General features: G+C 35.3%; 1 protein-coding gene across 1 annotated transcript in view; it reads right to left on the minus strand.

Moving 5' to 3' along the window:
• LOC149770143 (uncharacterized) overlaps window positions 1–20531 on the minus strand; it is a 76562-nt gene that overhangs the window by 53023 nt on the left and 3008 nt on the right. The window contains exons 2-10 of the mRNA XM_089949336.1: window positions 18261–18491; window positions 15994–16392; window positions 13582–13790; window positions 11204–11368; window positions 8008–8155; window positions 6648–6808; window positions 3858–3997; window positions 2593–2717; window positions 1885–1968 (exon numbers count right to left, since the gene is read on the minus strand). Of these exons, the coding sequence (XP_089805462.1) occupies window positions 1885–1968; window positions 2593–2717; window positions 3858–3997; window positions 6648–6808; window positions 8008–8155; window positions 11204–11368; window positions 13582–13790; window positions 15994–16392; window positions 18261–18491 (1662 nt within the window). The remainder of the gene's footprint in view (window positions 1–1884; window positions 1969–2592; window positions 2718–3857; window positions 3998–6647; window positions 6809–8007; window positions 8156–11203; window positions 11369–13581; window positions 13791–15993; window positions 16393–18260; window positions 18492–20531) is intronic.

The raw sequence follows: 20531 nt of genomic DNA on the forward strand, positions 1-20531 counted from the left end.
CCATCGGATGTTAGCAACGGTTGATACAGGTCTCAGTCATGCACTATGCGTATGGGATGTTAGCAACGGTTGATATATGTATCAGACCTGCATTATGTACATGGGCTGTTAGCAACTGATACAGGTCTCAGACACGCAGAGACGACAAGAAGGGGCAGGGGCCAACCGGAGATATATCATCGGGGCCCGGGCCCGTAAGGGAGCCCGGGCTTAACAATACTTGTAAATTTTATAAATGAAAATTTTTGTTTTAACAATAGCTAGGAGAGGTGCGGGTGTTTTTTCTCCAGGGCCCGTGATCGCTCTCTATGAACCTGCATACACGTACTGTGTGTTAGCAGCGGTTGATGCAGGTCTATTTACTTGGGCTGCTAGCAACGGTTGATATATGTCTCAGACAAGCTCTATGTACATAGTTGTTAGCAATGGTTGATAAAAGTCAGAGACACGCACTATGTACTTTGATGTTAGCAGCGGCTAATGCATATCTCAACCTGGGCAGTTAGCAACGGTCATTATAGGTCAGAGACACACTATGTACATGGACTGTTAGCAGCAGTTGATATAGGTCACAGACTCGCACTATTTAAATAGAAGTTTGCATTTCTTCATAGTATGTATACTTAAAATTAATTGTGTACACATGCCAGGCACCTTTATCATTTGTATTAGAAAATATTTTTCGTATGGTCATGATAAATTATTAGCACCTTCTAGTCGATCCCACTTGCATTGTTTCAATAAATATATTGTAATAAATTTGGAGTATGCACATTTGGTTATAGCGCTCTGTTTTATGGAATTCTTATATTTGTGTGATTACTTGTATGATTATTGGAATTCGGTGTAATGGAAATATTCCTTAGCCCGAAATAATTAGCCAATTACAAGGAGCAAACGTCACGGAGTGAAGTATTAGTGAGTTTCCATGATGCCATGGTTCAGTAGTAGTGAATTCAGGTCAAAACGGAATGAGTGTCCATGTAATACTATATTCCCTATTAAAATCTAGTGGTATACATTGGTGGTATTATTGCAGTAGCAGTATTTACGGTATGAAACCGGTAAATTACACAAAGGAATAAAAAAAGAAGGGACTCGGTAGATACCGATTATATCGCCTTAGTGGCAAATGAGATGCTTTTCGACTGGCGAGATGTGCTTGGACACCATGAATTGACTTGCCTAAGGTAGCGTAGTTAAAATACTTCCTTGTGTTAGGGGATAGTTGTATAGTTTCTACTGCGTGAACTGCTGACGGTACGGAAAGTTGATGAAGAGAAACCATGCAGATGTGCACTTGATGTATATTTAGCAAGTTGTGAGATTTGTGGTCTTGCATTGATTATAGTGAAATTTATGAATAGAATGGACTTGTCGGGCTTTCTAATTTACAAATGAAGTTGTATAGAAGTCTTCAGAAATTTGGGATAAACTTGTGACTTCTAGCTAAATCGCGCCAGGGTTTGACACTGCTCAATCAAGCAAATACTCCTGGCTTGTAACAATATGTTTAAGTCGTCTCCTCATATTTATTTTATACATACATATAATTGTAAGGTATTTATGCACTTACAGACCGTTTAACTTTTGTGTGAAAGGTGATTCAAAGCGGTACGTTTATTTTGAGGAGAGGGTATAAAATGTAAAACTACACATGTATTACTACAAGTGCATTCATACTAAAAGTTATGTAAATTAACCATGCACAAAACATGCATGGATGGTGTTGTTCTTTAGGATAAACAAACTTACAGTCACGGTACAATCTCCTGTTATTGTTGTTATGAATCACGAACATCCCTTCGAATGAACACTGATTTGCTATAAATTACGACATAAGAGGTTATACTGGAAGTAAAAGGTTGATTCATGTATACTTACGTGTAGTTGGTGCCAGTGTCTGTCTGGTGGTTGGAGTTAACACTGCTGGGTTTGAATTTGGTTTATTGTATGGTGCCTTCCAGACTGCAAAGAAATAAGATTACTGATATTAATTCACTGATTTCCACACATCTTAATTCGGAAATATATTACAAAGTTCGATGTTTATCGTATACGGTAAATAGTCTTATTTGAGGCTTATGATTATTTTATTAAAATAAAATTTTCAGTGCTGTATGCCTCCTGCTGATGGTCAAATAATGTCTTGTCTATTACAGGAAAATTATCCAGCTATTATCGTTATTGTACAGGAGTTATTTTTTCCAGTTACATCTTCGTGGAAAGACAGTTATTTTTCCCGTATGTTTACGTGGAAAGGCAAAGTATAACTACATTTTTATAGACGGCATGGGCGTGTCTTAAATATGATATTTGTAGCGAGGCATTATGTTCCATTATTCCCGTCTCCTTTTCAAACTTACAATCCACAAAAAAATATTATAAACACTATGGAAATATCTTTTCTGCATGAAACTCACGAAAATATATACACATCTAGTTAATGAATTCACAATAGATCACACGACTTGAATCTATACTAAAACCTCTGTGAAACCACATTACATACATACATACGTTTCAGTACAGAACACGCACATGGACCCAGGAAGATAACACACACACACACACACGCGAGCGTGCACTTACATTTATCTTTTTCGCAAATGTAGGGATAGTGTTGATTGCAGTTATTGTCATTGAGGTCACCGTCCCATAGATCATCACAATGTTCTGACCCACCAGTGTTATCAGGCTGACCATTTCCCCACGGCCTGTGGAATAATAATAATAATAATAATAATAATAATAATAATAATTTTGTTTCTTTTGTTTTCCATTTTGCTGATGGTCGGCACCTCTGTGAAGTGACTGTTAAAAGTATTATTATGAAATTTACACTAAATGAGTTTGGTCTGTTTTAATTTACCATGTAATCATATATTGAAAGTTGTTGCTCATTCATGTTAGCACATACACACCCTACCCCCAACAAAATAACAAACTTACGTTATTTTAGTACTTTCTAATTTACATCCTATTGAAAGATCTAAGTGACTAATTCATGTCGGCGGGCAATTATAGATGTATAAACGTTTGTTTCCATCAACATGAGGATGCATATAACAAATAAGCAAGATTGATTCACTGGACACAAGTTACATATAATGTATGGTGTCATGCAGTGGGGCATACGGTAAGGCATGCATCGAAGTATGTTACAGAGGAGATAGCCCTGTTGGTTGAGCGTCGAACTCGTAATCAAAATGTATGTATGTATGTATGTATGTATGTACGTACGTAGGAACGTATGTATGTAGGTATGTAGGTAGGTAGGTAGGCATATCCAAAAAGGTAGAAAAAGTAAACAAAAAGGATAAAACTGCATTTTACACAAATATTCTTATATACTTATATAACCATCACTTTAATTTTACTTAAAATAGATTATAAGACAAAACTACTTAAACGGACGAAATCCTGAAAGAATATTTATGTATAAAATATGGTGAAAATCATTCTATCCGAATTTTGTTTTATTTCAAAATGTGTTATGTACCCTAGAAAAGTCTTTTTATGAACACGAAACTCCAATGTCCAACAATGATATTCTGTCCTTATTCGTTAAAAAAATAAAAGATAGAGTTATCATAATCTCTTAATATGTTTTGATCCAAGCCTGCTCAATATTCAATATATGTATTTTATATGTGTATTCAATATATGTATTTTATATATGCATTCAATATATGTATTTTATATGTGTATTCAATATATTTATGCTCTCCAGATACCATGGCTCACCTTTCAGTTTTGACCTTGACAAAAACGTTAATAATAATAATAATAATAATAATAATAATAATTACAGGGTCGCTATACAGCCCCACTCATTAGATGGAGCTGACACTTACAGGATAGATGTATCCAAGGGTGTTCCATCGTGCCATTTGTGATCAATAGTGTCTGTTCGTGGTCGGTTTTCCAGTCCAATCCAGAAATGATGTTGTCCTTGTGTCTGACGAAGGTAGTCCATTTCCCGTCTCAACCAGTCCTATTGTAATACATAAAGATAACGTTAATTTATGTAGATCATGATTGCAACTATTCACACTGCAGATCAAAGATCTTGTACAATGTAAAGTTCCTGTATTATGACGGTTTCCAAAGTGATTTTAAAAAACATGCACGTATAGTCATATAGTCATTTGAGCGACACTGTAGTGGAATTGAGATTCACTAAAAATAATTATTACACACACACACACACACACACACACACACACACACACACACACACACAGAGTAACGTAATCAACAGCTTCATATTCTTTAGATTATTTGCATATGTTGCTTCCTTTGGAGTTAATGTAAACAAGTAAGAGCTTTCCAAAACGCTCGTATTGTTCGGTTTCCAAAGAAGGAAGAAACGCTTGAAATCTTCTTTGGTTAGCAAAGAAAGAAGCAGCGCGTGAAGTCTTTTTCGCTTTACAAAGAAAGAATCAACGCCTACAATCTTGTTAGGTTTGCAAAGAAAATTGCAACGTTTTAAGTCTTGTTCTTTACAAAGAAATAAGAAACGCTTGAAGTATTCTATGGAAAAAAGGAAACACCTGATGTCTTGTATAGTTTACAAAGAAAGTAGAAACGCCTGAAGTCTTGTTTGGCTAGAAAGAAGGAAGCTTCGTATGATGTGGCATGGGAAATGAGAAGCAGTTGACTTTTGGTATAACGGAACCAATGCAGTGAGGTTTCTTGGTGATATTGAAAAATAGATGAGAAAAAATTGACCTCTTTTAATGCCACTTAACCTAGAATTATGAAACAACATTTTTCTGATGGGGGACTAAGAATTCTATTTTGCTGGGCCGCCGAGAACGTTTTGTTTCGCCACTGATTGCATACGATATTTTTTACTCTTACTGTTTAGTAAAAATCTGAGAATTGATCTACATGAAGAATGTGTACCATTTCTATAAAACACATTATTTTGAAATAGTTTATATTATAAAAAACAGTGAATATAAATAGTTTATAAGACTTGCTAGTGCTATCACATGTTGCCTCCCTTGAAAGTCTCCTGAATACGATATACCCGTTCGCAGCGGTTACAACGATGGCCGTATTTTACGGTCCATATTCTGCAAATTTAATCTCATTAAAATCATTATACATGATTTTTTTAAAATAATCTCCGATTGCTAAGAAAGATTTACATCACATGATCTGGCGCATGTGCATGCCAGGACATAAGCTTTATTGTTGTGTACAAAAATACACGTGATTCTGGGATGGATACCTTCCTAGCCAAATTAAACGTCCACACCGTACGAATTAATAATTTAGTGCTGCCATGGTAAGGAAGTATATCCCTTCGAATAAATGGGTGTCCTTTCTTGCACAGATTTCGGACACATATGATTTAATGCGGCTTATATATCTTTCGAAATTAATATGTTTCTCCTTTTAGGGTGTAGCAAATATATATGTTTGAAAGAAGGTTTGAAAATGTAAAATTGTACATTTGCTACAAGTGATGACTCTTAGCCCAAAAAAACAAAACAACAACCATACGAGTATAATCGTGAATAGTGAATTCGAAATGAAACAGTTCAAGGAGGTAATTATGTGCAACGTGAGACAAAAACCTCTCTCTCTCTCTCTCTCTCTCTCTCTCAGATATAAGTAATAAATGAACAAAATGAATGCATCGTGCACGGATTTATTATTACGTTGAGACTGATAAGTACATAAAGCACATATGCTATGTTAAGACAATCGGTGTGACCATAGACTACTGCACATAGGAGCGAAATTTCAGTGCTCAATTTATGTGTGAGGACATTTTGTCTTTGCATTTCAAATTGAACATTTCTTCGATCGACTATCTACCCATTAAAGAGACAATACAACCTACCTCTGTGAATAAAAGAACCCCACTGTTACAACGTGTTTGTCAGTCGAACACCGTCCCATGCTTAATTTTACATATACGAATATGTTCTGTTTGTTCACAGCCAAGCAAAGCCGTCTAATTATGACACAACCCAAAGCTGGTTAGAATGAAGTGTAATGTTTTGTTGATGTTACTGGATAAACATTAGTCTAATTTACTGAAATTTATAATTAAATGACCCAACCATTCTGTCATGGAGAATGTCGATACAAACAATGAAAATAAATCATTGATATAAGAGACTGATATACTGCTCGCCTGTTTTATCCGGGATTATTTAGAGCATGATCATATTATAATGTTGCACCATGTTATGTTGGACTCCAGATTACTACAAATTACAGCAATTGTTCCTTCGTATCTTTCCACAAGCTTTGATCAAAGAGGTATGCATGATTATGAGGCAGCTGGACATGGCCTCACACTTCATATGTAAACTCTAGCATCGAATTCATAAAAACTACGACCTCTGAGACCGAATTTTGGAAGCTAGATTTTCAATACATGTGTAAATTCGAAGCGATGAGTTCTGATTAGATTCCCTTCTTGTGCTCAAACAAAGTTTGATGAATTCCATACCTGTTAGAAAACGGCCAGCGAGAAGTAAAATACCGTTTAATACATGTAATAACATCCATTGTTAACAAGAATAAACATGCTCACAATAAATATTCACCAACGAGCCAGATATAATTCAGCCATTACAAACATTCAAGGGAAAAGTTATATCTGATGGATTATTTCTTACTCTTTCTGGGATGGAGTCCACTTTGACAAGGTGTGACTGTTGGAGACGACATTGTTTGTCAGCGTCATCGAATGTTCGCATGTCATGAACATCCGTAATTAAATAACAAGTGTTGCTTCCAGACCTCTCTTTCCAACCAGAAGGACAGCTTCCTAGACCATCTGGACGATGAAAAGAAAATAAAGTTCAATTCGTTAATATTTCCCCATAAATACAAGCAGTAAAACATATTTTAAAGAGATTGTGTCAATATTATAAAAGGGGATCAGTGGCAGCGCGACAGTTTGAAGCGTCTGGGGACAATGTTCTTAAACAGCGCTCCTAATTTGCCACAGAGAACAGTTTTTATCAGTTACCCTCAACCAAGACCTATATATACGTTCTTTTTTAAGAACTGTCCCCGTTACCCCGTTACACTAAGTTGAAGGTGGATTATGTTGAAAAGTTCAGCCGCAAAAAACAGAAACAAATAAAGAAAACAACAAAATAAAACAAAACAACAAAAAAAAAAAAACCATAAAAAAGTTAACTCTGGACTACACCCCATCCCCCCCCCCCCCCCCCGGCGTCGCCTCTGAATGGCATACATTTGATAGCGACTTAAAACTACTGTGGGATATTCTCGCTCTGTTTTATCGTTGACATGTATTTAGGAAGACCGTATCCTGCCTGTAGAGACAAAACACTTCTCCGTGAAAATATGATTGTTTTAAATAGAATATAAATTAGTGAAAATGTATAGGTCCTTTATACTACACAAAGACTTTATCAGTTACATGTCTTATTTTCGGGTCACTATGTCCGGTCGTAAGAATCATATTTCATACAAAGAAACAACACCTATGCGACATAGCAACGTATCTGATTAATGAACGCCTTTCCCGTTCTTTATCTTAAAGTGATATTCATGCAGAATGTACTGAGGTTGTAGAATAATACATGTTATCACGAACTTCAAGCGGGCGTAATTTAAAATATTTTTAACGTGTTTCCTTAATGGCAAATATCTAATTATGTTGAATCGTTTTGGAAAAAAAGCACTAGATAGTGAAACATATTAAATTAATTGAAACAAAACAAAATTAAATTACAAAATATCATTAAGTTAAATACTCTTATATCAACAAAAATTACCCCCCCCCCCAACAAAAAAAAAGAGTCAGCTCGTCGGTTGTTTATACTTTTAAAATACGAGGTGGTGAAATTAAATTCTTAACTTCTAATTAGCCTTGTATAATCTTTCATTTTGCGTCTTATAATGTTTGTTTTTGTTTCCTTTGGTAGATACATTTTGGAACGGGTGTGTGGGGGTGGGGTGGAGCCGGTGGTCGAGAATGAACATGTCATGTTGTCTGTCTACCTGTATTGGTACTGCACCCTAAAAGGTCAAATCTCATGGAGACTTTGTCGACCCATTCAACAGGGTTGATTCTCACAAACCGAGCTATGACTGGACACGGTAACATATGTGTTACGACCGAGTCTTGGTCAGCATTGCCGACGAATATCTGAAAAGAGAAAGAGATTTAGATTTTTTAAAGTAAAATTCTGGTACTTGATACTTACAAGAAAGAATTGTTTAATTTCGTATAACCTAATACTTACAGACTTTAGTTAAACAGTCACGTTTGATAATACTATTTGCAAATAATATCTAAATCAAGTATACTTTTTGAAACGCCCCCATCAAGGCAAACCTGTACAAAGATTAACTTAATCTAATAAAGGGGAGATAATCTGTAAACTAATTATAATTATTTCTCCGCCAGTTTCCTCCCCAGGAAGAAATAATCCTAACGCCAGTCACTATTATTTGGAAAGTCTTAATATTTCTACTCAGAGATCAATTTTATTGTTTGATCATACGAAGTTATTTGTATGCGTTTAATTATTTTCATTACCAATGGTCAAAAGCATGCAGATAGTGACACCGACGCCAGACTGACCAATGTGATGTTTGTTTCGTATCAACTGCCATACTGACCAGATGATATCCAATGGTACCGGTCTGGACAAAAATTAGTCATCTCAAGATTGCGCTATAGTCCAAATATGCCATGATAATCAAGATTTGTATCTCCTAGGAGATAACTTACCTGTCACTGCAAACCGTAAAGGCATGAAGTAGCATTGAGAGAGAGAGAGAGAGAGAGAGAGAGAGAGAGAGAGAGATTTAAATGTGACAATGCTATTTATTGTAAAAAATTATCTCCCGGCAATATTTTATTTTTTCCAAATCAAGAGGCCAATGAAAGTATAACAAGCTAATACATTTCTTTCATTATAGTTTTAATAATTTACTCCAAATGCTTTTTCTGCAATACTTGCGTTATTATTTTAATGGCGATATGTGAAATTTCCTTTTTTTCCCGCACAACAATGTTAACTTAGGTTGGAACTGACAAAAACAAATGCATCTTTCACCAATTCTATACTTTTCCTTCCTTCTTAGGGGTTTCTTTCTTCTTTTGTAGTGATGTATACGGCTATTTAGCTATTTATTTCCAACACTGTGGTTGTATAGCATATTGGTTATTTATATCACAAGTCAACAAACCCATGGCTGCATAAAAGAAACCAGTCTCTGTTATATCTGCATATGACTAATAATTATGACCAATCATAAACCTACAGGTCGGCTTAAACCGGGATTGCATCTTCGCTAGCCAAGTTTCCGATGTTATTTGCCCTGTCTATGGTTATAGTATCGGAGCCTTTGCTAGCGAAGATGCAGGAGTAGGAACCCAATTCTTTCATTAAGGGCGGAGGTCAATCGGGGAAGAAAATAATTATGTTTAGTAGGTAAGCCATTTAATTTTTTTTTTTAAATATTCACACGAAATAAGCACTAGTTAGGTCTCAATTGATGGTAAACTATATAGCTCGCAACACACCAAACGGGGTGCTTGATTTCAACCTATAATCACCCAAAACATTCTTTGATGACAATGACCACCAATTACCCCAGTGCCCCCCACCCCTAAAATAAATAAATAAATAATACATTTTGCCAATTGGACGAGCATGGTTTTGATTTATTATATTAATTTCATATTATCATGCAAACTTAAGGAAACAGGAAACATGAATATCAATGAGGTAGAAATATACCAATTAAAAACTATGTATGCCATGTAAGCATTTCATTCTTGCCATACATGCTTTTCCACAAAGCAATTATTTATCTCATGGCAATACTAGTTTACTCTTGACATCATTGTTTTAAGGCTGTAAACACCTTTCATGTATTAAAAATAATACCAAAGTGGAACAAGAAGCCAATGCGTCAAACAAATAGGCGCTACTCAAATGTGACTAAACGTAATTTTAATTACACGAAGACAATTGTACATAGCATCATGAAACACAAACAGCCGCGTATGAAAGGTGCACACATTTAATATATTTTTTTTAAAACCTTAAAACTTATGCAATTTTTCTGACTTGACAATGATTGCACTCTACCGACCTTGACCATTCAATACGTCACCAGATATATTGCGGTTATCACCAAACGATAACAGCCCATAATGAAAGTAAAACAGAATGGATGGAGGTTTTTCAAAAAAAATATTTTATGTAGGGATGGTAATATTATGACAAATACAGTAGCGTTTTCAAGGCGATCTTTAATCTATAATTCGTCAGAGGTATGGGTAGGAACTCATTTCATCCTTATTCTGCTTCACTTTGACAAGTTCAATATCGGGACAATAATTATGAAGCAATCTTTGGGGGCCCATAGTGGCCGAGTGGTCTAAAGCGCTCGCCCTTATGGATCACTGCCATCTCACCTCAGTCTGTGTGGGTTCGAGTCTCGGGTTCGGCTAATGTGAGTATGTGAGAAAGCATGCCAATAGCTTCTTGTGTGTCGGTGGTTCTTCCTAGATTTTCCCAGATTCTTCCTCCACCATTTTATACTGGCCGCGATGTATATCCTATCCTGTGCTGGAAAATAGCATTAAACCCTACAATAACAATAACAACAACAGCAACAACAACATGAAGCAATCTTAATAATACATTAAGCAGACACTCATCGTGAGTGTCTGCTTAATTTATCATGTACTGTTATTGAGTTTACCTCCATTTCAGTGTCAGCTCTTCAAAATGTGCTCAAGAGAGAATACTCCATAACATCTCACGATACCAGCTACATATACTAACTAACCAATGCAGTAATAACAATTAATCTCCTCGGCCATTTTGGGATTTTTATCCTGCATGTTGTGATATCAGCATACGTTTTGCCTGAATTTATGATTTTAATTTAGGGTTAATTTAGGTATCCAGGTTTACAGTCAGCATTCGTTCAGCTTGCACTCCATTGCTACCGGACATGCTAGTGGTGACTTATGGTCAGTATAGGAACATACATTACTTGAACTGTACTAGATTTTCCCAATACATTCATCTACTTTTAATTGCTATGTTTAAGGCAACATTTGCTCAAATTAGACAACGCCTTAATAAATATTGCCTGGTGGGAAATTCTGTTTGTTATTCTTTCAAATAATACGACACGTGTTATTAATTGTAACTATTTTACACTCTACCATATCTTTGGAGTTAGAATCCTTCACTGCTTCATAGTTCACACCATCCAGGCTGTAGAAAATCCTGTACTTCGTGACTCTCTCGAAACAGCAATTGTCTGCTGGGTTGACATGGCGTCCTTGGGTGGACACACCACGGATGATGCTCGGTTGGTTTAGTTCGACCTGCAACGTGAATCAATCAATATCTTTTCATATAGGGATCATACACGATTTGCATTGTGGTGTCGTTCGTCGGAGCACGCAGGAACAATTCGAACCCGAGGGTTAACTATTTTCCTCATTGCTCAAGCAAACATTTCAGCACAACAAAAGTTGTACAACCATTACTCTTACATGATCAGCCACTAAATAAATATATCACCTTCCAACAAGTAAACATATACATGTTTTGTTTCATTTTCTGTTGAAACAAACGAGAATAGATTTGTTGAAGCAGCACGTGCAATAATAATGTCTGTGTACGGCAGACGTAGCCCATCAAAGCAGTTGAAACTGACATGATTGAATTTAATTATAGCTGATGATACAGCAACGAAAATAATTTAATTGCAAAAATATTGAAACAACACTGAATGCAAATGACGGGATAAAAATAACAAGTTGATAGGTTTGTTATTTGTGTTACTTAAGCTTGATGTTGCGCTAAGAACATGTATTTTTAATTTATATTCGTCTGTCTTTACATATCAAATCTTGAAAAGCAATTTTCTCTTCAAACGATATCGGGTAGGATATGCATTTTAGATATATAAAAAATCAATTTTGATCCATGTATTCAGGATTCGATTTAAAAGTTGTTGTGTACTTTTTATACGATTTTCAATGTACAATGTGTACAAATATAAATAGACATGTGTAAACATATCTCAAGAATACAAATTCCCTTATAATAACCACACATAAAATGAATAAACACAGGGGCAGCCGAAAACAGGTTTTCAAAGGGGGGGGGGGAACATGTAGTGGTCAGCTATTAAGCTTTACGGATGTAGGCAAAAACATGTTTATAGGTGAAGACTGGGGGGGGGGGCGCCGACAAGTGTTCACACCTTGCCCCTTTGCGTTGGCGCCCATGAATACATATATAATTAATATACATATAATAAATATATGAATATCATAAATAAATATTACAAGCTTGCAGGGGCCCCGAGAGGCCGAGTGGTCTAAAGCGCTCTCCGTTACGGATCACTGCCATCTCACCTCTGTCTGCGCCGGTTCGAGTCTCGGATTCAGCCAATGTGGGTATGTGAGAAAGCTTGCCAGTAGCTTCTCGTGGGTCGGTGGTTCTTTCCGGGTTCTTCCTCCACTATTAATACTGGCCGCCATGTATAGCCTGTCGTGTGCTGAAAAATGGCGTTAAACCCCACAACAACAACAACAACAAGCTTGCATAAATATATAACGAGTGGAAATGAAGATTGGAGTCGATACGCAAATAAGTTCAACAGTTATATATTGGCATGAAACAGGTCTGGAGAAATACTTTTAATAATATATATTTAGGACAATAAGGTGGAAATAATTAACAGCTCTATGTTTTAAGAATTGTTTGAAATTATCATCAAGCACACACAAAAGTCACATGAAAATATAAGTAGTTTCTTTATGGTGTTATGAACAAGTAGTTTGTATACTTTTCTGCTTGCCATGATGAGATTTTAGCCAGTCTAAATACTTGTTACAAAAGATTCATAAAAATATGTAAATATTTGATGGTGTGCAAACCAATTTTTCATGCGACTTTCTTAATTGTAATTATTTCACATCTAATTCTGATATAAGAACAAATATTTATCATTATTACAGAAAAATGTAGCTAAAGGAATCAATCATTTAGTTTAATAGCTGAATAGATTTTTATGTTAATTGGATTTGCCACGACTGAGATAATATTGTAATGGTTGACCATTCTGTTTACGGTAAATTTTCAAATGGTCAGATAATATTTTTGTTGTTGTTGTTTTAGGGTTTAACGCCATTTTTCAGCACACGATAGGCTATACATGGCGGCCAGTATTAATGGTGGAGGAAGAACCCGGGAAAACCCGGAAAGAACCACCGACCCACGAGAACCTACTGGCAAGCTTTCTCACATACCCACATAGGCTGAATCCGAGACTCGAACCCACGCAGACAGAGGTGAGATGGCAGTGATCTGTAACGGAGAGCGCTTTAGACCACTCGGCCACTCGGGGCCCCCGTCAGATAATATAGAGATGTATGAAAACAAAACAGAATATAAGCAAACATGGAAGATAGATGAAATATGTATCAGTGTTCTTTCTATCGATCGGCGATCAATATTGTCATGTTATTTTGTTCGTTTTTGTTTGTTCATTCGTAACTCTTTTTTCTGTTCCAATTACACTCACCTGTATATACTGCTGCTGATCATTGTAGGCTGCAGACCAAGCCCCTCTGTCATAGGATCCATTTGTATACTGCACAGCATCAGTGTACAGGCGTCCTCTGCTGGGACCATGGTTGTCTGGCATAGTACCAAATACGCTTGTTGCTGTTAGCTGACTGTCTTTCACGCCGTTAAGTCCGGATACAAGATAGTCGTGGCAAACCTGGGAACCTATAAAAGCAGTATAAGGCAAGAAATCGTGACCAAAAGACATACTGGCTCAAGCTATTATGTAACATTTTAAATGCAGCTGCAGGATAAATCTGTCTAATTTGTAATAAATTGTGTGGATATTCAATTCTGATCCAGGTCAGGTATGGACCATTTTACTGAATGGTTCATACCAAATGTGATTTCAGTGCATTAAGCCCTTCAAGCAGGGGCTGTAACACAGACAAATATTAGTAACTCCACCCAGGTCTTTAGTAGAAATTTTATGATAAGTCTGATTTCAGTCCGTGAAGTCTTTCAAAAACTTATTGAATCGAGAGCGAATGTATGATGCTATGGCAAACTTATATGATCAATTTGGTCCAAATTTAACATAAGTATATCAACACTGAATTTAAGCAAAGCTAATATAAAATCGTACGTAAATTCATAAATCATCAACGTTAGTGAGAGGAAGCTTAATTCATAATGTAGAGGACTGTCTGAATCATACTCTGACCTCAACCAAACAAACGTTTTACAAAATTAGGTGAAAATCAATCTCGACTAGATTTTTTAAAAAAATATAATGCCCAATATCAAGGTTTTGTTTCAATCCGTAAAGCCATTCCAAATGTTTTGGGCTGAAACGAAATTTGCGATACACGATCCTTGATCTGGTTAATTCATTGAGAAGTCTCCATGGAAGCCAAAGGCCGGGAATTAAACAAAGTATACAAATACGAATAAAACTACCACACTAGAAGGACAGTAATATGATAAGTTCCTAATGCAACGTTTCAAATTTGACAGGAGAAGTTAACATCACTGTTATCAAAAGACGTAATTTTCGCTACTATTCATAAATTCATCTTGAATTTTAAAATTACTCCGGCATCAGAAAAGAGTATTCGTCTGCCCTTGGAACGTCGATTACTATACAGCTCATATGACAACACTAAATATTTGCAATATTTCATGAAAGAAATACCACCATATTTGTTTTTAATGTAACAGAACAAAAATCTTATACGTGTTCCAAATTGTATAAAATTGATGAAATTCATTGAATATAATAAATTATTTGCTCCTCCCAAATTGAAAAGCAGACATTATTCAGCCCCTTTCAGAACGGTCATATACATTTACTCCTTATGGCTTAATCTGCTAGCTTTCATAAAAGACGTGAAAACAAAATAACTAAAACAATCATTACAATTTTGCAAAGCAAAGGTTTCACAACTGGTGTTTTGCCAACTCTTTTGATATTGTAGCGATACTGGGGGTGATTTAAGTTTGTAAGATATTACCTCCAAGAATCCACGATTAAAACTCCGTTTTATCATTCTAAACAATATATTTGTCTTTCAAATATGATATTACAGATTTTATATGAAAATAACTCAAAACAATTACACATATATCCATATATTTAGACCCTAAACAATTAATTATCAAATCAAATCTTGCGCTGATGGTTTGATTCGTGTTATACGTGGTTTTGCTGAGAGGTTGATGAAGTTAAAATTGGTTTTGCTGATAGTTTGGTGACGTTATAAGTGGTTTTGCTGATAGGTTGATGAAGTTAAAAGTGGTTTTGCTGATAGTTTGGTGAAGTTATAAGTGGTTTTGCTGATAGGTTGATGAAGTTAAAAGTGGTTTTGCTGATAGTTTGGTGAAGTTATAAGTGGTTTTGCTGATAGATTGATAAAGTTAAAAGTGGTTTTGCTGATAGTTAGGTGAAGTTATAAGTGGTTTTGCTGATAGGTTTGATGAGGCTGTAAGTAGTTTTGTTGATAGTTTGATACACGCTAGAAATGTTTGTTTTTTCTTTCAAAAAGGAGAAAATGGCCTAGTTACGACACAGACACAAGTGAATGAATACATTTGGTGTGAAAAATAATTATAATAGATACAAAAGTTTCCCTATCAAGAAAAGAAACCATTTAAGCCTTAATTGAACGATAATCATATCAAATGAATATTTCCCCCATCTTTATGCTCTTATCAATATTGGGGACTGTCAGAAGTTAAGAACATTTTATTTCGCTAAATCGTTTCAAAAGAATCGTAAGAGGGCCGCAAAAATGTTCAGTGTATGTAAAAATAGACAATATTATTTAGCCTAGGTGAGTTTCAGTAAGGTACATATTTTTCTTAGTTAGAATTTGTTTTGTAAGGCAAACATGAAAGACCATGACGATGAAAAATTCACAATACAAACCATTTGGTGCACTGAATGGAGCAAATGGAACAAATGGTGCATGCATCGTAGTTGTTGGCGTTGTCCTTGTTGTTGATGAAGTTGTTGACTGAGTTGTTGGGGTTGTTGTAGACATTGTCGTAGGGGTTGTTGTAGGCGTTGTTGTAGGAGTTGTTGTAGGAGTTGTTATAGGTGTAGTTGTAGGGGTTGTAGGGGTTGTTGAAGTAGTTGAAGTAACTGTTGAAACTGTTGTCGCTGTAGATGTTGGCATTGTTGTTGGCGTAGTTGCATGAGTTGTTGAAGGAGTTGCTGTTGTAGCGGTGGTTGGTGTGGTTGTTTGTGTTTGCGTCTTTGTAGTAGGCAAAACACAATCATATGAGACTCTTAGGTACTTTGGTATGCTGGGACAAGGATCCTCTCCTGTAAATAATAATAATAATAATAATAATAATAATAATAATAATAATAATCAATAATAATAATAATAATAATAATAATAATAATAATAATAATGATAATAATAAGGTCAATTGTAACAATAGTAATAAGTCTTTTAACTAATTAAGAAAACAATATCGTATCCATGTGGTTGATGAGTACATATACACTGCTACATCCTACAACGCATGAACTATATATATATATATATATATATATATATATATATATATATATATATATATATATACTGTATAATGATCGATACAATCTGCTGTCTTAGCTCAAATATTTTCCTTTTGTTTAGGTTACAATGTAAAGGTCATTTCTTCAGACATGAAAGGGGGAAAAAGGTATACAGATTTTGGGTGAATATTTTTTTTTTGTAGATGCTGTTTCCGATTTATACCATGTTGATAAGAACTAAAACATTTTTTTTTAAATTCTTCAAACAATTTTAAAATAATATGCTTCCAAAGCTATCAACATTTTCTCTCCTTTAAATCCAATTTACAGCGTGAGGTGACATATATTCACTACGATTCGTGTTTCAAGAATAACTCACTAACTGTCAGTCACATCGAACGACCACTGCATTTTATTCGTACATTTGCTACAACAAAGTGCAATATGGAATGTCTCATTGGCAAAATCCCAATTACCATTCTACAACAAGTCTGTACTATCTGTAATCAGAACTAATGACCCTACATATATAGATATATTCGTTTTCCAGTTTACCTTTGCTGTATTAAGATGGACGCTGTCTCTAAACGAAAGAAGTTGTATATCTGTAAAAACTGATTCAAGAAGAGAAAACGAGACTACGTTCGTATGGACTGTAAGAATTTCAAAAAGAAATCTCGAAATATCAGGTAGGTAGGTAGGTAATAGTTGAATCAGATAAAACCTGTCACACATGATGAAACTAACATTGGAAAAGAGATATAGGCTGACCTACCGCTCTATATTTCCCTTGACATTTTAAAAACTGTTGTGCATGTCACATGAATAAAAGGGCGAAAAGATACATGCAATAGATTTTATCCATAAATTGTAATAATTTCACGACTGTTTATAAAAATGATAAGAAAACGTCATCATACTATTTTGCACAGTAATTCAAGACAGACATTGTATTTTTGGAGTAAGAAGACAGTTTGCATATAGCTGTTGTTGTTTTGGGGTTCAACATCATTTCTCAGTACATGATGGGCTATACATGGCGGCAAGTATAAATGATGGAGGAATCCACTGGGCTCCATGGGAAACTACTGGCAAACCTTGAGTGTCCGAGCCCGAGAGTCTAACCCACGCGGAGAGTTGATGTGGCAGTGATCTTCGATAAATGCGATTGATTTAGACCACTTACCCACGCCCCCTCGCTCCCTCCCACCCCATAGTACAATATCAGTATTGATCAGAAATAGATCGAGGTTTGAGAGGTAGATCTGAGTAAAAATATAACACAATGCTTTTTTCTTGTAAGACCGTTTAATTCAGTGGTTCCCAAAGTGGACGGAGGGATTACGGGGGGGGGGGGGGGGGGGGGCGTTAATGCTGTATAATGCTTTTACGGGGTAAGGGGGGGGGGAGAGCGCTGAGTATAATCAAGGTGGAGGTAGCCCGAAAAAGTTTGGGAACCACTGGTTTAAATGAATGCGTGTATTGCTAAATCATCGATATCTATAGAATTTTTCTTAACAATATTTTGCCTTCAAGTCTCTACAGGTCAAGAATCAAATTAAAACGTTCCTCTCCAATATCACACACACACACACACACACACACACACACACTTTGATATATAATTGTAATTTTAACGCAGCAAATAAAGAAACATTCCTCACCTAATATCGTATTGTCTGCCTGGAGGAAGCACATACTCTGTCCATTGCACATGGCGTTAACGGTGTTGACGGTGATTTGAGTACAGAAGCAGTTCGTAACCAAGTTTGGTACATTGTACGGGTTACAAATTCCAAGTTGTTGCCGCCCGTACTCGACTGATGTCATCTGTAGAACATATCCAACGGGGCAGCTGATGTATTCTCCTTTTTGTTCGCATATAAGCTGTGATGCTAGAATAGAAACGTATATCTGATTCCAGTTTTACCGCAAATATTACATGCAATAATTATGTCAATATTCATTTTCCAAACTAAGTCGCAAACTACAAGATGCGGCAGTGGGGACACAGAGAAAGGCAATGTTTCTAGTCTATATGGGCTTTTTTCTATCAGTTCATAATGTTCTCTATCTTTTCACAATGCAAATAAATGTTTCAATGTCAATATGATAATGAAAATGCGTTGATTTGGCTGCCTTATTTAATGCACAAATTCCGCGTCAACCTCAATGCCAAATGGGTATGCACACATGCATTTTTATTAGTACACACTTTTCGAATTCCAGTTTGTCTGATCTCTAAAGAATACCTAATCCCATATAGTAAGTCTAAACGAAGAATGATTGGTAATTAGGTCAAGGGAAGTTTGAGGTGTTCCTGTTTTCTTTAATTTCGCGAGAAGGGCCATTTACGTTGTTGTCTTATCTTGTCTTGCTGTATTGCTCTAATTACATTATATTCTAAAGCTACATCGAAGCAAGATTAAACAGAAAACATACGCATGTACATTTAATATTAAAATACACTCTCATATAACGTTTCGACTTTTGATGTAAATCTGAAAATAAACACAACTCATGACCATTATGACTTATTTGGTTCCAAATGCTTATTGTAGATGACGAGGCATCATAGATCCAAGATGATACCAGTGTGCTACTCAGTCTGGTACTATGTTTATTTGCGATGAGAATATACATTCTCGTAATTAGTCTCTAAATTTCAGTACCTTTCTGTTTCCCAAAAATGACAGTAGCGCTATTCTATAGAAGGTAAAACGGAGTAAATTTCTTTCCTTACAATTCTTCGTTGCTTCAATTGCAGGCTGTATAATCTATTTGCAACACACTTCCCAATTTTTTTTATCGCAGCACTTTTTTGCTGTTTTACCTCTGCACAGTAAAGGCGACATCCATATTCAAAGTGATTGACACAGTTTTAATCATGAGGAAAAAATAGATAAATGTGGCTTCCATATCGAACACAAATTTTTCTTGATAATTAATTTGATGACGCATTCAGACTGAAAGTACTTCTGAATGTATTGTAATACTTAGATAAGTAGAATTCAGACAATTTCCCTAGCATTTATAAAATCCATTTATTTTCTTAAATTAGATGGGTTTTTTTTTTATTTCATGCTTTCAGACGCAGATTAACGACAACATTCTTGTCATTCAAAATGATTATGATAAAATATTATTATAATTATGTATTGAAAACTATTGGTAATGGGTATTGCCTTTATATGGTTTTGCTAATTGTTACCACTTTGTCAAGATTGGTATCTAAATTAATTATATTTTCCTCTTTACAAATAGATATAAGGGTGTCAGATTGAGACAAGCTATGTACTTACATATTATACCCAATGTCGAAATAGGTAAAAGGGCTGAAAATCGAAAGAAAAAACCCTGTCAGAAACTTAAATGGTAAAACAGCTGAATATTGTAAGACGAACATAACCGGCAAAATTCCTGATAAAACGGTCAAAGGTTTTTTTTTTGTTGCAACCAGCTGTAGGATGTGAAAAATTATAATCTGAATACATGTGCCTGAAAAGCACGTGTTTGAACTAGATATGAACAAATTAACTGTGAATACTAGATACTAATAAAGTATGTTTCAAGACATTTGAAGTTCGCAAAGATTATAGCTGTAATAAAAGCTAATCTCATTCAGCAAAATTACGCATTGTTTTCCAACATGAATATTTGTTGCATATAATGCACTGCGATATATAGCTCTACAGTTTTAAGTAAATTTTCATCTGTGATATTTAATTACGTAAGAAGAAAAAAATGTATTTTAAAATTAATATAAGCTCAGATTTTGCTTGAATTGAAAGGAGATAAACTTATTGTTGAAAAATTTTGTTCGTACTTTTATCTTCGAGAATTACATGCTTTAATAATAATAATAATAATAATAATAATAATAATAATTTAACTTGCTTACCTAATAAAATTAAAGTCTTCATCTTGTATTGTGT

Source organism: Sinohyriopsis cumingii, unplaced genomic scaffold, assembly GCF_028554795.1.
Source record: "Sinohyriopsis cumingii isolate HCF-2022 unplaced genomic scaffold, ASM2855479v2 utg002626l, whole genome shotgun sequence".
Lineage (NCBI taxonomy): Eukaryota > Metazoa > Mollusca > Bivalvia > Unionida > Unionidae > Sinohyriopsis > Sinohyriopsis cumingii.